At 27.6% G+C, this 22,126-nt stretch overlaps 1 protein-coding gene across 4 annotated transcripts in view; it reads right to left on the bottom strand.

Moving 5' to 3' along the window:
• Positions 1 to 22,126, bottom strand: part of LOC106686948 (apical junction component 1 homolog) — a 124,869-nt gene that overhangs the window by 73,347 nt on the left and 29,396 nt on the right. The window contains exon 1 of one of the 4 annotated variants that reach the window (XM_014430558.2): positions 15,510 to 15,757. The exons of the other annotated variants lie outside the window; for them this stretch is intronic. Within the exon in view, the coding sequence (XP_014286044.1) occupies positions 15,510 to 15,752 (243 nt within the window). The 5' untranslated portion in view covers positions 15,753 to 15,757. Of the gene's footprint in view, positions 1 to 15,509; positions 15,758 to 22,126 lie in introns of those variants that run through there. 4 annotated transcript variants of the gene reach the window in all.

The following is a 22,126-nucleotide window of genomic DNA, read 5'->3' as shown; positions in this document are numbered from 1 at the left end:
ATATATAAAACGTTAAACATAACGTATAACATTGAACAAAATAGAAATGTCTATCTATCTATTTTTGCTTTAATTTTGAGAAAATAAAGACGTTAAGTCTCCAATAAATATATCTATTTATGCACGGCTTAAAAATAAATAAAGATTAAAAAAAAAAAGTATATGATAATAAGCCGAAAAATGCTAGATGGCAAATAATTTTCGAAAGTACAAAATCTTAAATATATACACTTCTAATAAATATCTGGGAGACCTGGGCGCTAAACAGAAACCTAGAAAGTGAAATTGAGAGATTTTATAGGAAAGTTCTCTTCAGTCTACGGTGCGATCTGGGATCAGTCATGGATCAGAAGATGTAATGGAAACTGCTAGCAAAGACTGATCAGTCATTATCTCAGGATATGAAGACAAGAAGATTAAGATGGACAAAGCATGTAGCTTGAAGCAATCCATCAGGACTACACAACAATGAATAATACCAGTCTAGTTGGCATGAGATCACTTGGGAGGGTAAAAACCAGATAGATACGACAGAATTACTCGAGATGCAAAAGAGCTGCATGCTCTCTGGAACTGCATCAAACTGGAAAGGAGTAGTCCAAGGCGTGGAGATCTACCTACATACACTACTTGGACAATTATTGTATGCACAATATTATGCAATTTATTGATATTATCAAGAGTTTTTATTACAACAGTAATATTCTGCGTTGAGCTTCGCAGCAAATCTCAAGATTTGAGATTAATAGTGTTCCATAAACATTTAAAATACTAATTTCGTTCTAAAAACTAACAACATAAAATTATTTTTCCAATCTCTTATTAATATCAGTGGAACCGAAATAATGTTCAAGTTAGTTGGAACAAAGGCTGCAGATCACACTGTACGATTAATCGTAATATGGTTGATAACTTTTGAAAAGTTAATTTAATTTATTTTTAATTGTAATTTTCAAATGTTAAAAATAATTGAGGAAACATATATATTAAACGTCCAGTATCACATAATCTAACACACACAGAAGACCTAATTTTCACGGCAAAATATGATATTTATATTGTTTTCCTAATAATATTTTATAATTTATCTTTTTAAAGAAATGTAATGGAATTTATTTCCTCATCTCTGTTTTTTAATTTACCAACGTATCAGCAATAATTACAATTGTTAACATTTGTTTATCTATGATATGTAAGATGTAACTGACAATTATAATACAATATGTATGATTCTCTTAAAAATGTTAGATTCTTAATAATATTTGATATAATTAAGTTTAAAACCATAAATAAAAATGGTTATAAAATAAAAAAATAACCTTTTAAAGTGGTTGTTGGTATTTAAATACGTCATAGTTCGAAAACTGAACCATGTCGGTTTAGCTTTTAAATAAATTAAATTTTGCGAAATGTTGAGTTAAAAATCTATATTTTTAAAAAGAATAATACTTTATTACCTTTTTTTATATAGAATCTACTAAATGTAAACATAAAATATAACAGCATTTCTCTTAATAAAAAAAGTGAAAAACGTTTAAAGGTGGAATTTGAACGAACAATTTCAATTGTCTTGAAATAAAATCAATTACGACCTTGAAATCTATATGAACTGACGCAAACGATTCCTAAAGATTCATTGTAAACAGATTTCGTAAAAAATTGCATTAATATTGAACATAACTATCGAGTTCGTGAGATATCGATTATGCTGTCCAAAGAGTGGCAAGTGACTCATAGTGCATAAGTGCAAAGAGCATTGAGAATGTAAGTGGGTAGTATATTATGCCCTGCACTGTAGTATATTATGCAACATCTTATTGTTGTATAAAAAATGGAATTTAATGGTTCAAAAGACAAAAAAAAATTTAATGAATCATACTTAGATTAATTTTTATTAATATATTCTTGTTTGATTGTGGTTTAGTTTATTTAAAAACAAATTTGATCCCTTTTTTCTCAACTTTATTCTTTACAAACCTTCCAACGTTTCGACCCTCAGGTCATTCTCAAGGATACCTTCATTATGATGTCATTTTCTTTTTTAAAATCTTAAAAATGCAGGCTAATTGCCTTTGTCCCATATAACTTTTTCTATATAATTCCTTCTTAAATTTAAAACTTTAAAATCTTAAAAATACAGGCTAATTGCCTTTGTCCCATATAACTTTTTCTATATAATTCCTTCTTAAATTCAAAACTTTATAAAAACTAGTGGATTGTAAAAGTTTATTTACAATTTTATTTTTGTAAGATTATTTATAACATCAGTATAGATTTTCATAATAGCCACGATGCCAATATGGCAGTGACAGACTACCTTGGTCCTGTTTCATAACAAAATGCTAACTAATATTGTTAATCAGGTGTTTTTTTTATTTTTGTTATCTACCTGTTTATTTATGACACATGGGAGGAGGGAGGAATTGGAGTTATACCAAAAGGTCACTAACCTATTCTAACCATTTTGGAAGGATCAAGTTTTTATTCCGTAGGTACTCAAAAAATAAAAGTAACCAACCTCGCCAGAACATTGGATGTTTTTGATCGTTTGTACCCAAGATTGTTAATTTAGAAACCTCGTAACTGCAACCTGCCTGGGTTGGTTGACTTTTATTTTGTGGCGGACCCAAGAAATTAAAACTTGAACCATCCAATATGGTTAGAATAGGTTGTTGACTTTTAGATATCCTTTCTCTCTCCTCCCCTTGACCCCCTCAGTATATCAGATGTAGGTGTACACAGCAAAAAAAAAAGCCTTATGTCGTAACCGAACCAGCGCCGATGAAGTCTCGAGGTTTGTAAGGTGACAACCTCATCTTCATGTACAACAGACACTAGTGTTGTATTTTTTTAAAAATTACTATCTTAAGCTAATATTTCATTTGATACAGGACCTTCGCTCCCTGGGGCTCTTTGTGGGACGGGTCCGGCGGGGAAGGATTGCCTTTTGACTGTATCGATTTTTTACAAAGTTAGTATAGAATACGAAAAAAGAGATCTAGATTATTAATACTCAATTCAGTCAAACTTAAAATGAATTTTTGCAGTTTTAAGTACAAAACATGGATAGAAAATGAGAATTCAAAGCATGAGCCACGCTGTTTTGAACATCAAAGCGAATATTCATATTATAATTGTTTACAACAGTCTGTAATAACCAATGAGCCGTACTTAATGAAAACGCTTTAGTTGTTATTAATGCTGTAGTTGTTTATACAATATTTTGCAACAGCTTAAACAATAAAATAAAGGCTTAGTGGAGGTTCAATGGGAATAAAACCAATCGTTATTTACAGTTGTGCAAGATGAGAGTTAACTAAATCCTCCCATTTACGTTTCGGCCTACAACATTGATTTTATCAATCTGCCATTACAAACATATTTCAAACAATGATAGTACTTGAAAAAAAGAGAACTTACTCATTTTAGATTTAACTATTTAATTTAAAACATGTACTGGATACTATTTTTTGTCAGCATAACAATGCGTATTGAAGAATAATGTAAAAAGGAAAACAAATGTAATTTTTTTTCTTCTAATTATTTTATAAATCACGCGATGGGATAAACAACAGGTATGACCTTGGCGTGTGTTTTGTAAATAGATGCAGCGGATATGGAAACATTCTTATGCATATTTACATGGAGTACCACAGAGCTATAGTAACAAATATAACAAAAATTGGGTATTGTTTAAACAACGAGCCTTGGAAAGAAAGAACCAAGTAGATAAAATGTATAAAATAAAATGTATGTTCATGTAATTAATTTAATAATGAATTGTCTATTTAAATGTGATATTTTTATGAACGCTATTAAAACACGCATTATCTGAGAACACATACCCTAATTCATTGAATTACTAAAAGCTTTATAAGCAGACGAAGGATGTAAGCGTAATTGAAGATAAGAACATTCCTTCTTCCAGAAGAATTTAATTTAGAATATTATTAGCTAATGTAATTATTAAAATACCATTACAGGTATTTCTTCATCCGAGGAAAAAATAAAAAAGAAGGGAATATAATTGAAATGGCTCGGATCCCATCACGTATCCAATAAGAACGAACCGACGATTTAAGGAAAATATTCGTTTCAATTACTCATTTCCAGTTAGCTTATTAAAAATGCTATAAATAATTTAACATTAATTTATTAATTAATAATAATTATTTATTACATTAGTAAATAACTAACAATAAAAAAAGTTTTTCGGAACTATTATATTAAGGATAAAAAACATATTATTGATTTTTCTTACTTTTGGTCCAATATTTAATTTAAATTTTTTTTGCGATTCCTTAGTTAATGTTTGTCTGATTAAGATTTATAGAAGTTAAAACTTCCTTAGGTGAATCGTGCCAGATTTTTGATGGACGAAAGTTCATCATCAATGTAAGGAGAAAACTGGGTGATCCACGCATAAGATTTAATATACTTTATTAAATAATTATAAATATAAATAATTAAATTGTAATATGTACAATTCATGATTCAATTAACAAATGAAGGAAAAGCCAATTCAATCACTAATATTACCCAGCATCACACAATACAAATGATTCTATGATTAACATTGTATATCACTATATAAACACCACAATCACTTAATACACAACGTATCTAAAAAAACAAAACACTTAAAATAAAATTCCCATTAGAAGACTGATCGAATCTACATAACATTAATTCCATTCAGAATTAAGTGGAATTTTAAAAAGAAAAAATGAAATTAGTAAAGCATAATAAAAATGCTAGAGGGTCAAATAACACAAGAACAGTGAGCAGAAATTATTTTATAAGTAACGACCCCTATAGCTCTAAATCTTGTAGAAAGAAAAATGGTTCGATAACTGTGTAGCAACTCCAATGTTTACTGCGACAAGGAAGATTCTTGGATATTGTCCAAAGCGTTCTTTATAGAAAATGGCCGAATCTTCATCATCCATTATCCTTTCTCACTACTTGCGTTTTTCTGTATCTAAGCGTTATGACCAAATAATATAAGGGTTGGAAATCTTTTTAAGGCAATTTAAAAAAAATATATATAATTCCATTATTTCAATTTTTTTACGATATACAAAAACTTATTAATAAAACTTACTCGGACAAGAATTTTGTCGTTATCGAAAAACAGGTTTAGAAACATTTCGATGTTTCATCAAAACAGATAAAAACTGTTAATACAGAGCAAAAACCTCACCAGAATATGTTAAGTCTGTGGACACCTAACGTCTCTCCACGCCCATGGTTCTCTAACACTTTAATTGTTAATAAACTTGGTTAAGTTTAACAGAAAAGATATAGTCTTACTTACAAGATTAAGAATTAACCACGGTCGTACAAATCGCGGCTTAACATTAATTAAAGTTAAAAATAATATAATGATAAATGTTCGACATGCAACTCTATCGAAGACCCATTCATTACATGTTATACTAAATTGCAGGTGATATGACAAACACAGGATTAAATATCCCCTCATCCAAAACAATAACGCTTTCCTCCAAGGGCTGGCAGCTCTAGATAGGGCTACTATTCAGGCGTCGTACAAATTTATAGCAAAATCCAAAGTAGATTTTTAAAATTAAATAAATAATAACAAATTAAATTAATTAATAAAAATTAATAAAATTAAATAAATAATTAATTTACATCCTCATCTCCATTATTTAATAATATAACAACAGGGGCAGTGTAGGACTCCAACGGGAGTCTTGGGCCGACGTAAGAAAAGGAAAAAAAAAAAATCTGTGTACATTAAATGATATTATTTTCTAATGCCATTCGCATATTATGGCTACAAAATGTATAACTCGTAAGTTTTTTTCTAATAATATAAGTTCTAGCTGTATCTAACATATTCGACGGGTATTATAAGAATAGTATGTTGTTGTATTTTAATAAATAATTTAACATTTAATATCAATATAACAACAAATATCAATTTTATTTGAAAAAAAAAATCTTTTTGTTTTAGATGGTTAGTGTTACATTTATTCAGGAAGGATCTAGGATGTCTATAGCTCATGGTCGCTTAAGCCGTGAGATGGAAGTTCGTAAAAATGTTTATTTTTATTAATATTATTTATAAATTTTTTTCAAAAAATCGATATCTTTACGTCTCCTCGAACACTACCGGTTACTCATAGATAAATTTTCTAAAAAAGATACAGTGTACCAGAGATTAAGCAGCTGGGAAAACCAGTATATACTTTACCACAAGGAGGAAGAAGTATAGTTTGAGAAGTACTGGATTTTCTTTAAAGACCTTAATCCATACATCTTGATGAAAAGCCATCAAACTCATCAGTCGTTTATTATGAAGCCATTTTTCTTTTTTTTTTTTAATAGTAATTATCATTATTTTGTCCTTTCGAATATTCTCATAAATTTAGGATGTTTACTAGTTAATTGTCTTATACCAATATCTGTATGAAGCATAGCTAATATTTTATATGTTTGGAACTTAGGATTTTTTCCATGAGCCGTCTTTAGCTCAGATGGATAGGCGCAGGTCTATCAGCTTGAGATCTGCGGACAGCGCCAATTCGAATCCGATCTCGGGCGTTGACTTTTTTCGTTAACTGGGGGGTACCACAAAATGAAAAACTTGGCCTCCCACCATGATTAAAATACTCGGAGGTTGGTCACCTATAGATAACAAGGCAATCAACACCTTCGCTGTGGATAGTCTTATATTAATAAAAAAAAGAAAAGATTTTTCTATTGGGATGGAAATTCCTCAGTTTGTCTCAAGTCGTCTAGTCTTTATCAGATGAGATTGGCATTATTGAGTTAAATGAAGAACGTGGTACCCATTTTAAGGAGAATGGATAGACGAGAAGACAATGGATGATGCAGTGCGGTGACTATCTGATGCGATCGGATTGGCTGAAGTGGCTCCGAGGGCCGCTGCATCTAGTCACTGCACTTCTGGGTATATTTAGCAACTCTCCATCCATCATCTTCCTATTTCATCGAAATTAGCAATCTCCTAATCGAAATTAACGTCTTAATAAAATTGATTCATCAAATAAATCTTTCGCAAAAAATTAACAATAGTTGTTTTTCTGGAATTTTTTTATTTATTGATATTTACAACTGTATAAAAAATACAAGTAAATTTGATCATAATGATAATGATATGATAGAGCATGTAGAGAAACTACCCAGTAGTTGAACTCTAAAAACATTTTACAATATAAGGTCACGAGGCCATCTTCTTTTTTTCTGGAAAAAAATATATAACAATTCGTTTTCAAACTCTTGTTGATTTTATGTTTCGAGTTGTTCTTACTGAGCATTGTAATGTAGAGGATAGAGATATCTTGTGGATAAATAGAAAGGAAATACAGTATGTAATATGATTAAGAAGGGTTATAAAATTAATAACATGAATATGGAATAATTTTGATATTAGAGCGGGATATATATAATCTTGAAATTATTAACAATATAAGGCTGTTTAAAAAAAAAATCTTAACAGCAATTTAATATTTACAGAGCTTTGAAATAAGATTTATGATATTTCACGATAGTTCCTTTCATTATTTTTTTTGTTGTCTAGAGAAACGAAAAAAAAATTAAAACATTCGTCATATTTTAATAAAACTCCCAGATTGGGACCAATGTTATAATGAGGATCTATTTCAACATTATCTTGTAATTAGAGAAAATGTTTTGTAATTCACAGTTTTCGGTTTATTGTATTTTTTATCTTCATTGTTATTGTAACACTAACATTGTTTTGTGTATATGACAATACTGAATCACAGGCTTCATTCATTACAACCCAATATATGTTTTGCATCAGTCTATAATGAGTAGATACTTAGAGTCTATCAAAAGTAGATACTTACACTTTTTAAAAGTTATAAATTTTACATATATCATTTTTTTTTATAATTTTATACATATTATTTTTTTTTATTTGTTAATTTTATATTTAAGGCCCCATTGTTTTAAGTATTTAAATTTTTTATAATTATAACGTATACATTTATTACTTTTATTTAAATGTATTTATTTGTTATAAACAATAAATGTATGCGTAGTATTTTTTTTTAGATTTTAACTAAATATTATTGGGCATGACCATATAGGATTTTTTTTATTTATATACTAAAAGAAAATTAGAAGTATATGTGTAGGTTAATAATAGAAAATTCCTAAGTTATAAATTGTAAAGTGTTCAAGAAAAAACAGACCTAAGAAACATTCACAGATAAAATTAGAAGAACAATAAAATTAATAACCGAGTAATAACCTATTAATGCGCAAATAGTAATTGTGTAATTTGAATTCCGCAAACAACTTTTAAATTTTTATTATTAATATCCTTTAAATTAATATTATTAGTATTTTTTCTTTTAAAAAATGACCTATCCATAAACACACAACCTCGGAGGTTTTCATTTACCATTCAAGTTTCTTTGAACTGATAAAAACGTATTAAATACTGGCGCCTATGAATTGTATAAGTTATATTATATTTAGTAAATATTGCAATGATAAGGAATCTAAGATGACAATAGCTATACCGTACGCCTTGCTTCGAGGCAGGCGCCATGAGAGATAGTGAGTGCGATAGTATTCAAAGCCTTCGCATAAATGTCTTTGCCTGTATTGTGGTCGAAATTAAAATATACAATGATTGTTTGTTCGATATCAATTAATTCAGATAAACCATTCCTTTGTAGAAAACATAAAGAGGAAATTGTATTGTTTTGATTGTTAATATTATTTAATGAGTAAATTTCTTTAAAAATTCTTGAGAATATACATTAATATAAATCTATATTAAAAAAATCATTTAAATAACACTCCACTAATTCGGATTTGTAGTTAAATTTTATTATTAATTATATCAACTGCTGAAAACATAAACGTTGGATTTCAGTAAATATATTTTGTTCCATCTTCAATCCTTAATAGAACAAAATTAGTCCGAATTAAAATAATATATATGTATATATTTATCTATTAGGTGATTTCTAATCAGTTTCAGTATTTTAATACGAAAACAAATTTCGCTAAAAAATAATGGTCAGGTAAAATATATATTACTTAATTATTGGAGAAGTTTGTCAGGGGGTGCGGTCAGCAAAGAACAACATAAATAAACAAAACCATATTTATTTATTTTATGCCTGACAGAAAATAAATAAATATGGTTTTGTTTATTTATTTTGTTCTTTGCTGACCGCACCCCCCGACAAACTTCTCCAATCATTAATCTACGGTCAACTATCTACACCTCATTTATTACTTATTAGTGTTATAAATAAATACATTTAAAATATTTAAAAGTATAATTATTACCACAAAATAAGAAATGAGGAATTTTATATTCATGTTCATAATTGTTAATAAACATCGAGGTCAATTTTCCGGATAATATTTAAATAATTTTCTTCAGATAAATATAATGAGGACTTACAATTTTTTTTTTTTTTTTTTTTTTTTAATAATGCAAAGTAATTTAAACGATTTACTAAAGATAATATTTAATTTTGTAATTACAACAATCTAGGAAATTTTATTTTGAGATCTATTAAAGCAGATTCCGGATAATTTAGCGTCACTGAACGGAGTGTAGAGAGCAATCAGACTCATAAAATTGATTTTTATGAGAAATAGTAAGTTCTACTTACCCAATGAAGTTTTACTTATTTCTAAACGTAGCAAGAAACGTCAAACATGATTTACCGTCGGTTTCCATCTTTAATTTATAAATCATAATGACTGAAGATGAATATATTATACATTTAGCAAACATAATAATATACATAAATTATAGATCGTTGATAAAAATATGAATATGTAAAAAACAAAACAAAAAAACTCCATTTGAGACAATTAAATAAGTGCACCTTTTATTTAGTTTAGTATATAAACCTTTATTGTAATATAAATATTTAATATTATTTTCTTTTGGTAATTAAAAAAAATATAAAATATATCGTACAAGCAATACAACTTTAAAACTTATTATCTGAATTATCATTATTATGTCGCAATACTAGCTGAAACTAATCTGATGGGATATTAACAACAATTAAAGTAGATCCGCTAATTTGTCGCTAAACCAAGTTGCCCCGGTTGGTTAATTAGTTATAACTAGGCTCTATCCAAAGGGATTTAATTAACTACCAAATTAACTGGCATAGAGGAGAGAGAGCTCCAGCCAATTTGCCCTTCATTAAGTCTGTTTGCTCATTTATTGGTTCCATATATTGCTTGCTATAGGTAGCTACTCATAAGCGTGGACCAAGTCTGAGCTGGACATTGGATTTTAATTACAAGTAGGTTTGTAATGTATAAAATCATAAGCATATGTTCACGGCTGGATGTAGTCAGAATGTTAAAGGTTAAAATTTAATAAAATATATATAATTTAATTCAATTTATAAAAATTGCTGCATTGCTTTAAATAGTGGCACGTCTAATAAAAAAATTTCTGATATTAATTTGAATAGGACGTATCTAAAGTATTACCGTAGACTGAAGTAACTACACTGCTATAGTCATCTAGTACAAGAGCCGAAGAGGAGAAAAAAGGCAGTTATCTCACCCCAATTTTTGATTACTTTGATGAAAGCTATGTATAATTAATAGTTAAAATTGATGAGTCTGCCAAGTATAGGTAGGGGGAATAAAAAATGGTGGCTGTTCCAAAACCTTAAAAAACATTGATTTTTCATTCGGAGCTCTATATCTTAAAAACTACCAACAAAAGTAGAATATTTAAGAGAACATTATTTAAATAAGAGTAAATTTGCTGAAATATTAGCCCTAAATGAGCTATTTACGTCCAATAGTTCTCCAGATATAGCTTTTTAAAATATTTCGTAAAAATCTACGGAAAGATTAGTAGTAAATTAATTTATTTTGAGAAATATATATCTCAAAAACCATTTGACGTACAGATGTCTATTAGGACTCAAATAAAACTTCATATTACTCCTATGAAGATAAACATCATAAACTGCTTTATAACTCATTGAACTAGCTTTAATTTGAGTGCTAATAGACATCTGTACGTCAAATGGTTTTTGAGATATAGATTTCTCAAAATAAATTAACTAACTACTAATCTTTCAGTAGATTTTTAAGAAATTTTGCTTTTTAAAAAGCTATATCTCGAGAACTAGAGGACGTAAATAGCTCTTTTAGGGCTAATATTTCAGCAAATTTGCTCTACTTTAAATAATGTTCTCTTAAATTTTCTACTGTTGTTGGTAGTTTTTAATGTTAATATTAGCCCTCAAATGAAATCTAGTTTAATGAACTATAAAGTAGTTTATAATGTTTACCTTGGTAGGAGTAGTAGTTTTTATGATATTCGACAAACTAAATTCACAAAATTATTTCTAGTTGTTCCGACAAAGAATTTGATTAATGAAAAATCTATCTCAAAAGTCTTAAAAGGTACAGATGTCTGCCAGTACTCAAATTAAAACTTGTTAAATTTATTATAAAGTAGTTTATGACGTTTATCTTTATATCGTTTATATTTTTCAAAATAAATTCACAAAATGTTAGTTTTTAGTTGTTCAGATAAAACTTTAGAAACTATTTCAATATAAGCTAGCTAAATTTTAACCACTCCGGGATTAAAGAAATGAATTTCCGTTTTGTATTAAAGTGAACTATTGTTGCTTCAATCTTGAACTAATTTCCAAGTCTTAAAAAAACTAATCTAAATTGTCCTAATATTAATATAAGTATTCAATCCGAAATATATTTTATTACGACAAGATCTTTTGATTACGAAAAAAGGTGATTGCCCTGAAAATTCAACTACCAATCGAAACTGAACGGTCTTATCTAATGAAGTTAGACTACTCCCTTATCTGACAAGTAACAGACAACTTTGTTGTCTCTTGATCGGGCCAGTGTAAATTGTAAACTGTCGCTTTAGATCAACCTAGATCTAAGAGGATCTTAAAATAGCCTTCGATAATGACAAACGGAGAGCATGATTTGACAATTTATATATAAAAATAGTACGCACATATCAATCTATCAAATCGATAACTCTGTTTGGTATTAAATTTTTTTTAAACTATCCTTGTGAAATAACAAAATAAAGAAAAAATTATTTACATTAAACCAGAAATATAAAAAGAATTTTAATTTGTTACTTTCCGTTGAAGAAAATAATATCAACGGATAGATAAATACTTTCTAATTTATTCATTTATTCAAAGTTAGTTTTTCGCAAGTAATATGGAAGACTAGCTAGACTTCTAGATCTCTTTAATTTATATTAAAATATTCATATTTATATTTAAAAAATATGGAACCTACTTTTCACTTTACATAAAAGAATCATCCTGGGTTTACGGCTATAATTTTTTTTATTCAAGACAATAATTTGGAAAACGCCATCCGACCTGAAAGGTTTCAGTTCTATCTATACAAATTGAGCTCTTTATATATGTACACTCACCTACTCTATATTTTAATAAATAATTATATAAAAAACAAAATAAAATGGGTATTTATTTCATTTTCATGTCTCATACGGCGTTTTTAATTTTTTTTTTTACATATTCATATTTTCTGTATGTACTATGTTTCTTATTACTTTATGTATGTACCTATGCATAATGCATAATTTTCAAGTTTTCTGATTTATAAATTAATGATGGTTACCGACTAAGCCATGTTTAAGGTTTGTTGCTACCTATAGAAATGAGTAAGACTTCATTAAGTTAGGAGAACTTAACATTTCTCTAATGTTTGTTCTAATAAAACACAATTTTGGAAAGCCTCTTAAGGTATCTACGAAAGATTGAGCATGTGAAACCTTCTTAATTTTAAGTCCTTCAGCCATTTCTTTCAATAAGTACATTTTTGAATTTGTAATATATACATATACATAATAATTTCCTGACTGTTAGTTATATATTTGAGTTTCTTAAGGATGTAGATTATAGGTCAATTTAAGAAAAAAAAACCCACATTTGCCTTTTTGCATTTCACTCTTGACACTGATCATTCCAAAAACTCAGTTAAAAACAACTTTAAGTAATGTAAATTGAAATATTAGTTACAATTAATCTTAATTTGTAATTAATTAATTAATTGCTAATCTGTACATTTTAGTTTTTAATGAATTTGATTTTTTTTTTTTTAATTTTCCACCGTAAACATAACTATGAGAAAAATAAGTCTGGAAACGTCTATATAGTTATAGTAAAGATACTCAAGCCGTCACCATAACGCTACAAAATGAGAATACTACAGATTTTTGCTAGTACTTAGGTCCTTCAAAAAATTAATAATTAATACTCTTTACTCATTTAATAAAAGTATTTGTAAGAGAAGAAATAAAATTATTAAATATTATAGATAAAAATATTTATTCCCTCTCCTCTAGAAAAATAATCAATTCAATTTGAGTTTGCGATGAAGATAAATGTTTCATTAAGTTTATGAATATATTTAATTTGTGGTGATGATAATTCATGAGCGAGTTTCCGCTTCAACTTGAGCAAAGATATGCAAACGAGGTTTCTCTTGTTTACTCAACGGTATTCTGAGAGTTTGGGATAAACCTCTGTGATGGAAGATAGTGTATAACTTCAATCTTATATGGAATAAAATTGTGAGTTTCATGAATACATGTGGAAGTAGTATAACTGTATGATATATAGTTGATCATCACGGTACAAAGTTATGTTTCGGAAGACCAAAATACGTTTATTTTTACGTGTCCATTTTTAATTAAACTATTTTTTAGAAAAACAAGATTATATTTTACCATTATATAAGACATACATTTATAGTAGATTTTTTAAAAGAAATTTTAACAGTAGTGTGAGAGACCCAACAAATCCTAATATGGAAGCTGATTAACTCTTGCACCGATAAGAATAATCAATAATGGATTATTTATTATTTGGAATTCCAACTGAATATATCGGCCGTTTAAGACTGGTGGTCTCTGATAAAATAGTTAAACTTAGTTTAAAACTAAAATCTAAATTCCCTTATTCTTCATTGTTAATATAACAAACAGATTGTACAATCTAAAACTAAGAGTCGAGATTTAAAAATACAAATAATTATTTAAATTTTTTAATAATTATTTAACTTTAAACCTTTCATATTTATAGTTATTGTTCTTTATTTATCTATATCTGGCCTTAAAGTCATAACTTAACACGATTGTTACTAATTGTGACCTAAACGCTAAAAAAAAAAATTAAAATAAATTACGCAATTAATTACACGATTAAATATGATTAATTTTATAACTATTATGCTCGAAAAATAAAAGAATATAAAAGGTTTGATACAAGTTTTCTAATTTACTCACATATTAGTTAAATTTACTTTAACGAATAATAGAAAACAAAATGTTTAAAAGAGTTGCTCCTTAAAGGTGGTCCTAGAAAAAGTTTTCTTCTCTTAGAGATATGTTCCTGATTTATGGTACTAAATATTATTATTTTGTTAAATTAATATAAAATATAACGTATCACAACCATATCGTCATTATTTGACTTTTAACTATAAATAAATAGAAAATGATTTATTCATGTATAAGGTACAGATGAAACAATACGATAAAAATACTTCATGAAGTATGCTCCTATTGCATATGTATTTAAATCCCATTTCTTTGATAAATATACATTTCCCAAGATAGAAGTATTAAAGGTCTAAGAAGAGGTATTTGTATGAATGAGGGGATTATATTTGATAATATTCACTTTTGTTTTTAACATTAGAGAACATTCCAGAAACTATTAAATTATTAAAAATAAATTTTAATAAAGTTCTTAGTTATCTCTTACGGAAAAAAATATGGTAAATGAGATCAAGGCGGAAAATTAACAGATGACAAAAATTTAGTGATTCGAAATTAAAATAAATTTAAATGAACAAGAATAAATTTTTGATAATTAATAATCAGGTGGTATCCACTAATTTTGTACCTTCCGAAAATTTCCAATTATAAAGGCAATAAATCTCAGGTAATAAATTAATTTTTCTAAAACCATAATTTCATTTCAATTTTACAATTAAAATACAGATTACTAGTGAGGCATTTAATAACGGTCAGCGTTTAATATCCATCATAAAATATAAATTAAGCACATACAATGAATTTTAAATTAAAAGTTAATACATTAATAATAAAAGTAATAACGTATAACAAAGTAATATAAAGAAACTAAAATCTGCCGGCGATGAACCCTAATATATACCTCACTGAAAAGACAAAGCAGTACATGGTTTCTTCTCGGCTAAGCTCTCTTACAAAAAAGACTCTTTCATTCATATAACTGACTAAGTTAGCTATCCTGAATTTAGTAAAAATGAAGATAATATTTTGTATTGACGACGAATTTCCGACTTTCTTAAAATTTACTGAGTTCGTACTAACTCAGGGCAAATACTTGATTGACTCTGATGAGCTATTTTGAGATTTGAATTAATTAATATCAACTAATGAAAACATCTTAGACAAATATTACAAGTCACATTACCTTCGGCTGCAATAACTCCACCAATTCGGCATCGTCTTCTTCTTCCAGAGCCGGAAGAATAGCGGACTTCTTCCTTTCCCCTAGACCCAGAGGTGGAGATGGGGCGGCCCGGACCTCGAAAGCAAGCTGAGCCTTCTTTTCCTTCTTGGGCGGGAATCCTTCTACGGGGATGTCCTCCCAGAAGAGGCGGTAAATGTTGGTGAGCACCATCGTTCTGTGACCAGCCGTGCAGGACAGTCCCATCAAGACTGAAGGACTTGGACCCTTGGAGGATTAGGGACAGCTGTATGGGTTCCCAGAACCCAACACCGCCCTCTACAGTTACCAGTATCTTGCGTAACCCTCTCCAGAGATAGAATTGTATTCCATATCGCTCAGATGAATAAACACCGGATGGTATTAATAATAACAGTTCGTCGAAATAGAGTTAAAAGAATATTATAGAAAACATTCAAGAGATTATTTTTACATTTAACAGAGATAATTCGTAAACCAAATATCACGTCACAGTTCATTGAACAAGAAGTAATAGGAAATTGTGATGAGATTGTATCCATTAATACAACTAAAGAAGAACTTCACTTAATTATTAAAAATTAAAGTTTACTTTGTTATTTTTGGTTGAGTTCCGTTTTCAATAAATTTGGGAAAAATGTAAATAGGGAAATTGGTGAATATATATAAATAGAAAAAAGTGTACTTAATATTTTAAGTGGTAAATGTCGAAATAATTTATTCGTGCACATGAAAAGTGCATTAACTATAGAAAATTGTCAATTAAAAAAGTTTAATTATAATAATTAAATAGAAAAGGCATGATTAGAGATCGAAAAGTAATAGAAAATTTTACTCGAATACGGCATTTAACCATCCCAGTATTTTTTATTTGTATAATATAATAGGGAATAATTAAATTAAGAAACTTTTTCTGTTCTATTTATCAAGACCTAATTAAGTAAGGATTATTATTTTGTAAAATTTACAGATCACGTGTTTTTTTAATATATATACATTTTTTATATTTACATATTTATTTAATTTTTTTTTTAGATAATACATATAATTAATAAATAAATTTAATGGCAATAGGAAAATAAAGGCATTTCAGACTTAGCAGTAGTTATGACTAGCAGGTAGATAGGAGTCCGGGTGGAGATTGGCTGAATAGGCTAAGTTGACTTTATCGGAGTAGAACCTCTGGATTCGTTAGATCTTATTATTTTTAGTGTTACTATTATTAAAATACCTAATACCTTATTATTTTAAAATTTGTAAAAACCATACAGTATCTTCTTGTATCTACGGTTAATATAAAGTATTAAGGTTGTTCACATTTCATAAATGTTTCTTGAGTTTTTTATAAATACAAACAGTAACAATTTAAGTGATTTTTTTATTAAAAAAAAAAAAAAAAATACACCGTACATCGGACGTTCTGTTTTAAATGTTTAACCTATTCTCTTTTAAACTTCTTCAGTTCATTTAAAAATTCCATGATTCTCTGGTCAGATTAGAGCTATAAATCAAAATATTAAATAAAACATTAACCTTTCAACATAAAATTCTCCCATATTAATTTTTAAATAATAATTTTCTAAAAGTGGATATATTTATGAGATAGAAAATTCCTTAATTATTTTTAATGAGTTTTCGTAGAACTTTCCTCCACACATTTTTTTGCCTAAGGAATGTATACAAAGGTATCCATTTTATATCTGTATCATAAACTACATAAAACGGTTTTAGAGTTTCCGGGAATGCTGAAGTACATCGCAGCCCTCATTTGGATCAAACGAACTGAAATTGAGTCGGTAGTAGGATGATTGTCCAAACATAAAAATATCATACAAGTGGAAATGAATATCGAAATTCCGTCCTGCTCAATTTTTTTTTTCCCCAAACCCTCTAAATTGAGGTATTATGAATTAATGAAACAAATTACCCTTCACCCGTTTTTCGATCAGGAATTATTGGAATATATGAATTTAAAAACGGAGCTCTGCTATTTTGTTTAATAATATTTTTTTTTAATTTTACTATTTTTTAATTTCATTTCCATTCTTTCAATCGTATAATCCAAGGAGAGTTAGTCAAGGGGACCTTTGCGGTCAAGATGTACCAAGGATAATTTTAATACTTTTTTTTTAATTGTATGTAATAAAATTTACTTATATATAAAAAAAAAAAGAAATTTCAATCAAGTGATAAATACAGCTGATCAAACTAAATACAGACCAGTTGTTATCATGGTATTACTTTATGTTTAATTTATTAAGTAAGGAGTATATAAAATATTTAAATCTATTATATGCCTCTTCAATGAGTGAGGTATATAGACATTAAAGATAGGCTTCTATTATTTAACAATTATTAAAGAAGCTGATAAAAAATATTTATTGTAAAATGATTTTTTCATAAGAATATTTTCTTCTTATATTAGCCATTTTTGTACTTCTTATGAATATCTTAATTTCGTATATATTATTAAATCAATGTTTTGAAGATCTTCATCTATTTTCAGGATCAATAATGTTTTTATATTTTAATTTTTATCATTAATTCTATGTTTCGTCTTAAATTAAAATATTTTACAATGTACACAACTTTAAATACTTTATTTTAATTATCACAATGCATTTTTTACGTCTAATTAACTAAGTAAGGAAATAATTTAAATCAGTTATATACCTCTTCATTAGATTAATGCGGTTTAAACATATGGTATACTATTTAATAATTATAACTGATAAAATATTTTATAGTAATAAACTAAAAAATAGAAAGTATGGATTCAATATAAAATTAAAGTTCCAAACCATAATCGTACATATATTGTCACGGGGATATGGTATGTTTTATATTAATCGGTATATAAGATTATTATGAACCATTAATGTTATACAATAGTCTAATGTTACAGCGATTCAGCACAATGAATGTTATATCACACGGAGACTTCCTGGGCTGAGACCGTTTCAGATGTGATACCCTACAAGGTAGAATCCTGTTAGTTTCTCACTGCAGTTCCAACAGAAAAAAAAATCTTACAATATTCCAAAATTTCAGTAATAAATATTTGGCCAAATTGTTATTTCAAATTTTTGGATTGTGTACACAATAAATATGAAATTTCTATAAAAAGAGGAACCGATACAGAGTTGATAAAACAGAATAAATATATATTCCACAATCGAACCTGGATCCAAGAGATTAAGAAGAGTTCAGAGCCTTATCCACTGAGATACACCACTATGCATCAACATGAATGATTGAAAAATATATCTAAGCCCTTCATCATACAGGCAATTTAAGATTGTAATTATCTAAAAAGTAGATTACCTAAGAATCCCAACTTTTGAGCCTTAAGATCTCACTGATTTCCCCAGTAGCAAGAAACATTACTGCTATGCTTTACTGATAGTACATTTAAAAAAAGAAACTAAATTAAACTTAAAAAAAAATAGAATTTTGGTAAAATAAATATTTTCAAAAATAAGTTTAAATTATTGAGTAAACTAGCATTATTGAATATAAAAAATTTAAAAAACGATGCCAGATTCAGATTACGAAAATACTTTAAGTAGAAAGCATAATAAAAAAACAAAAAAAAAAAACAACATTTTTTTAGCCGGGAAATCACGATTTGTAGATGTGACATGGTTTTTCTACCCTTCAAACCTTAATGCTTTACTGATAGTACATTATTAAAAAAAAAATTTTAATGAAATAAAAGTTTTTTTTCTCATATGTGCCGTTATCAAAGTAGAAAGTTGATTAACCGTTTCTATTAATGTGTCTACCAACACTTTTTTAATGAGTAAAACGAAGAAACTAAATTAAACTTAGAAAATAATAGAATTTTGGAAAAATAAATATTTTCAAAAGTATATTTAAAGTATTAAGTAAACTAGCATTATTGACTTTTTTTTTTAAATATAAAAAACGATGCCAGATTCAGATTACCAAAATACTTTAAGTAGAAAGGATAATAAAAAAATAACAATATTTTTTTAGCCGGGAAATCATGATTTGTACATGTGACATGGTTTTTCTACCCTCCTAACCATAAAAAATAAAAGTATTAGGGTGAAATAAATTTAAAAAAATTATTTTTAAGAACTAGCCCTATAGATTTGTTTCAATTAATGTTCGAAACGATGACAGATTTTGGTTCAGTATAAAAAAAATCTACAAAATATCAGCAAAATTTTTGTTTCCTCCATATTAACAGCCATTCTTTTATAAGGTGTATACAAATAAGGCGAAATTTAGGTAAACCTTTGAACTATCAGTTTATTAAGGTTTTTAATAGTTAATTAAGATTTTTAAAGTCTTTAATAAAATTCAAAGAGCTATGAGAAATATTTAATTTTCAAAAAAATATTTTTATAGTCAACCGAACGTTTTTATGTGTTAAAAATAAATCTCACATAGTTTTGAATCGATTTTTTTTTATATACTTCACTTAAACATTTCAATAAGAAAGTAAAACTAAATTTGATTGTATGGGGTTTGTGAATTAAAGATCTATATTTTCATCAAATAATCTATTGATACTCCATGATCTAGTTTGATTGATAATAGAGTTTTCATTAAATATTTAATGCCATAATAAACAGGGTATTAGGAACAGAATATTCTGCAAGGTTCTTTGTCCCTCGCATAAGGGCCACAGAGTACAAGGGAATACGTTTAATCAATTGTCAGCTATTGTTTGGATTGAAACATGTTCTTGTTTACTCCGGCATTCGAACCCCAGAAGATCTGTAAACAATTAGATAATTCGATGTCGGGACTACTGTATATCAGAGAAACTGTTATGGAGTTTAATCCCTACCATTAACAGTTATGCAACAAATACTGAAATAAATTTAATAAAAAACGTTTTTGTACAGATCTACTAAATGTACAGAGAGATGAACCTTGAATGTTTTGGGTCTCAGCAAAACATTATTAATCATTTTCCATAAATTTCACAATAACAGTAGTAGTAACTTTTTAGTTATAATTTATTTATTTTTTTTTTTTTAGAGATAACTGTAATGAATTTTTATTTAAAAAGTTACTCTAAATAATATAATTTTTAGATTAATAAAAATTATTGAACAGCTATTAAATAAAAACGTTTTTGGGTTAGTTGGATTTCAATTCTTGAAATATAGCATAAATGGTCTTTGAATGGTAAGATGTTTTATGTGCTTAATTTATTTTTTTAAAGTTATTATAAATATTTATATATAAAGGTTTAGCAGATAAAAAAATTAAATAAAATTTTTTGAGAAGAAATAATATTATAACAATATTAAAATAAACAGTTGTTTACTTGGTAACACATTTTATTTCGTTTATTCATTTTATCTAGCAACATAAGACGTTTTCCATCTTCATATATATATATATATTTTTATTTATATAATGTTTAAAACTTTATTTTATTTTATTTCGGAAATAAGATATTTATTCCTAACTGTATGAGACAAATTTGTGTTTCAGTCAAATGACAAATGCTTTCTACAGTCTAAAATACATAAAACAATTACCTAAACACAATACATATAGAGCATATATGTAATTGTTTTGTAATGTGTATTAAAAATCAGTGTAAACTTAGTGACTTAGGAGTATATATTTAGTTCTTGTATATATGTGTATACATATGAGATTGAAAGTTCAAACTTAAAATATGTATAATCTATAATTGCCGTTCCAGAACCTAAATAAGCATTTTGTTTTTATTTTATTTTTTTAAGCATTAGTAAATAAACCTTAAATATATTAAAAAAATATTTTTTACCATCTATAACAAAAAAAATAAATAAAAATTAACCAACTTCCACAGGGAATAGCAATACCGACCTAACAGACGGTAGGAAACTGATCTCAAAACTAAGGGTGCTCTATCAAAACCTGTCACCACCAATCCTCTCTAAACTTAATAGAGTTCGATATCCTCTTAGTCCTTTTACCTTCCAGAAGTTTAATTTTCTTTTTTTCTAATGAGGATTTCTTGAATCCTTTGAAATAAAATGATTGACTGACGTTGTGAAATGATAATTTTGTTAAACCTTATCAAATAAAAAAAAATGTAAATTTATCAATTATTAATTGATTATTCAAATAACAATCATATTACTTTAAATTTATAATTAGGTTTCCTAGTAAATAAAATGAAAATCTTCTCTAATATATAAAAAATAAAATGTATTATTAAGAATTACATAAATATAATATGTCCCTGCTTTTGAATAAACTGGAGTAATAAAAGTAACCATGGACAGTATACGTATTTTGTTTTATATATCATTATGTGAATAAAGCAGGATATATAGAAAAAGGAATAAATATAGGTAAAGTATGAATATCTTAAAAACAATTTTAATTTTATCCAGGCCGAAAGAATGAAAAGGATACGACCGATATCTGCAATCAGGGAGTGTCCTTAAGGATCCCTTATCCTGGCTCACCCCACTTCCAGAAACCATCAGCTGGGGCGTGTCTGGAATGAGCCTTCTCCAGCCCCATCTATCAGCCAATAACAGGCTCCAAGGAGGGTGTTTACAATGGGGTTCTGTAATGCCCTCTTCCCTCGCGGGGAGTCATTTTATTCCAAAATAACA

The sequence above is a fragment of the Halyomorpha halys genome, unplaced genomic scaffold (genome assembly GCF_000696795.3).
Source record: "Halyomorpha halys isolate HHAL.00 unplaced genomic scaffold, Hhal_1.1 Scaffold899.1, whole genome shotgun sequence".
NCBI lineage: Eukaryota > Metazoa > Arthropoda > Insecta > Hemiptera > Pentatomidae > Halyomorpha > Halyomorpha halys.
Note: the sequence above shows the minus strand (reverse complement) of the source record. Positions and strands in the feature narration are given on the sequence as shown.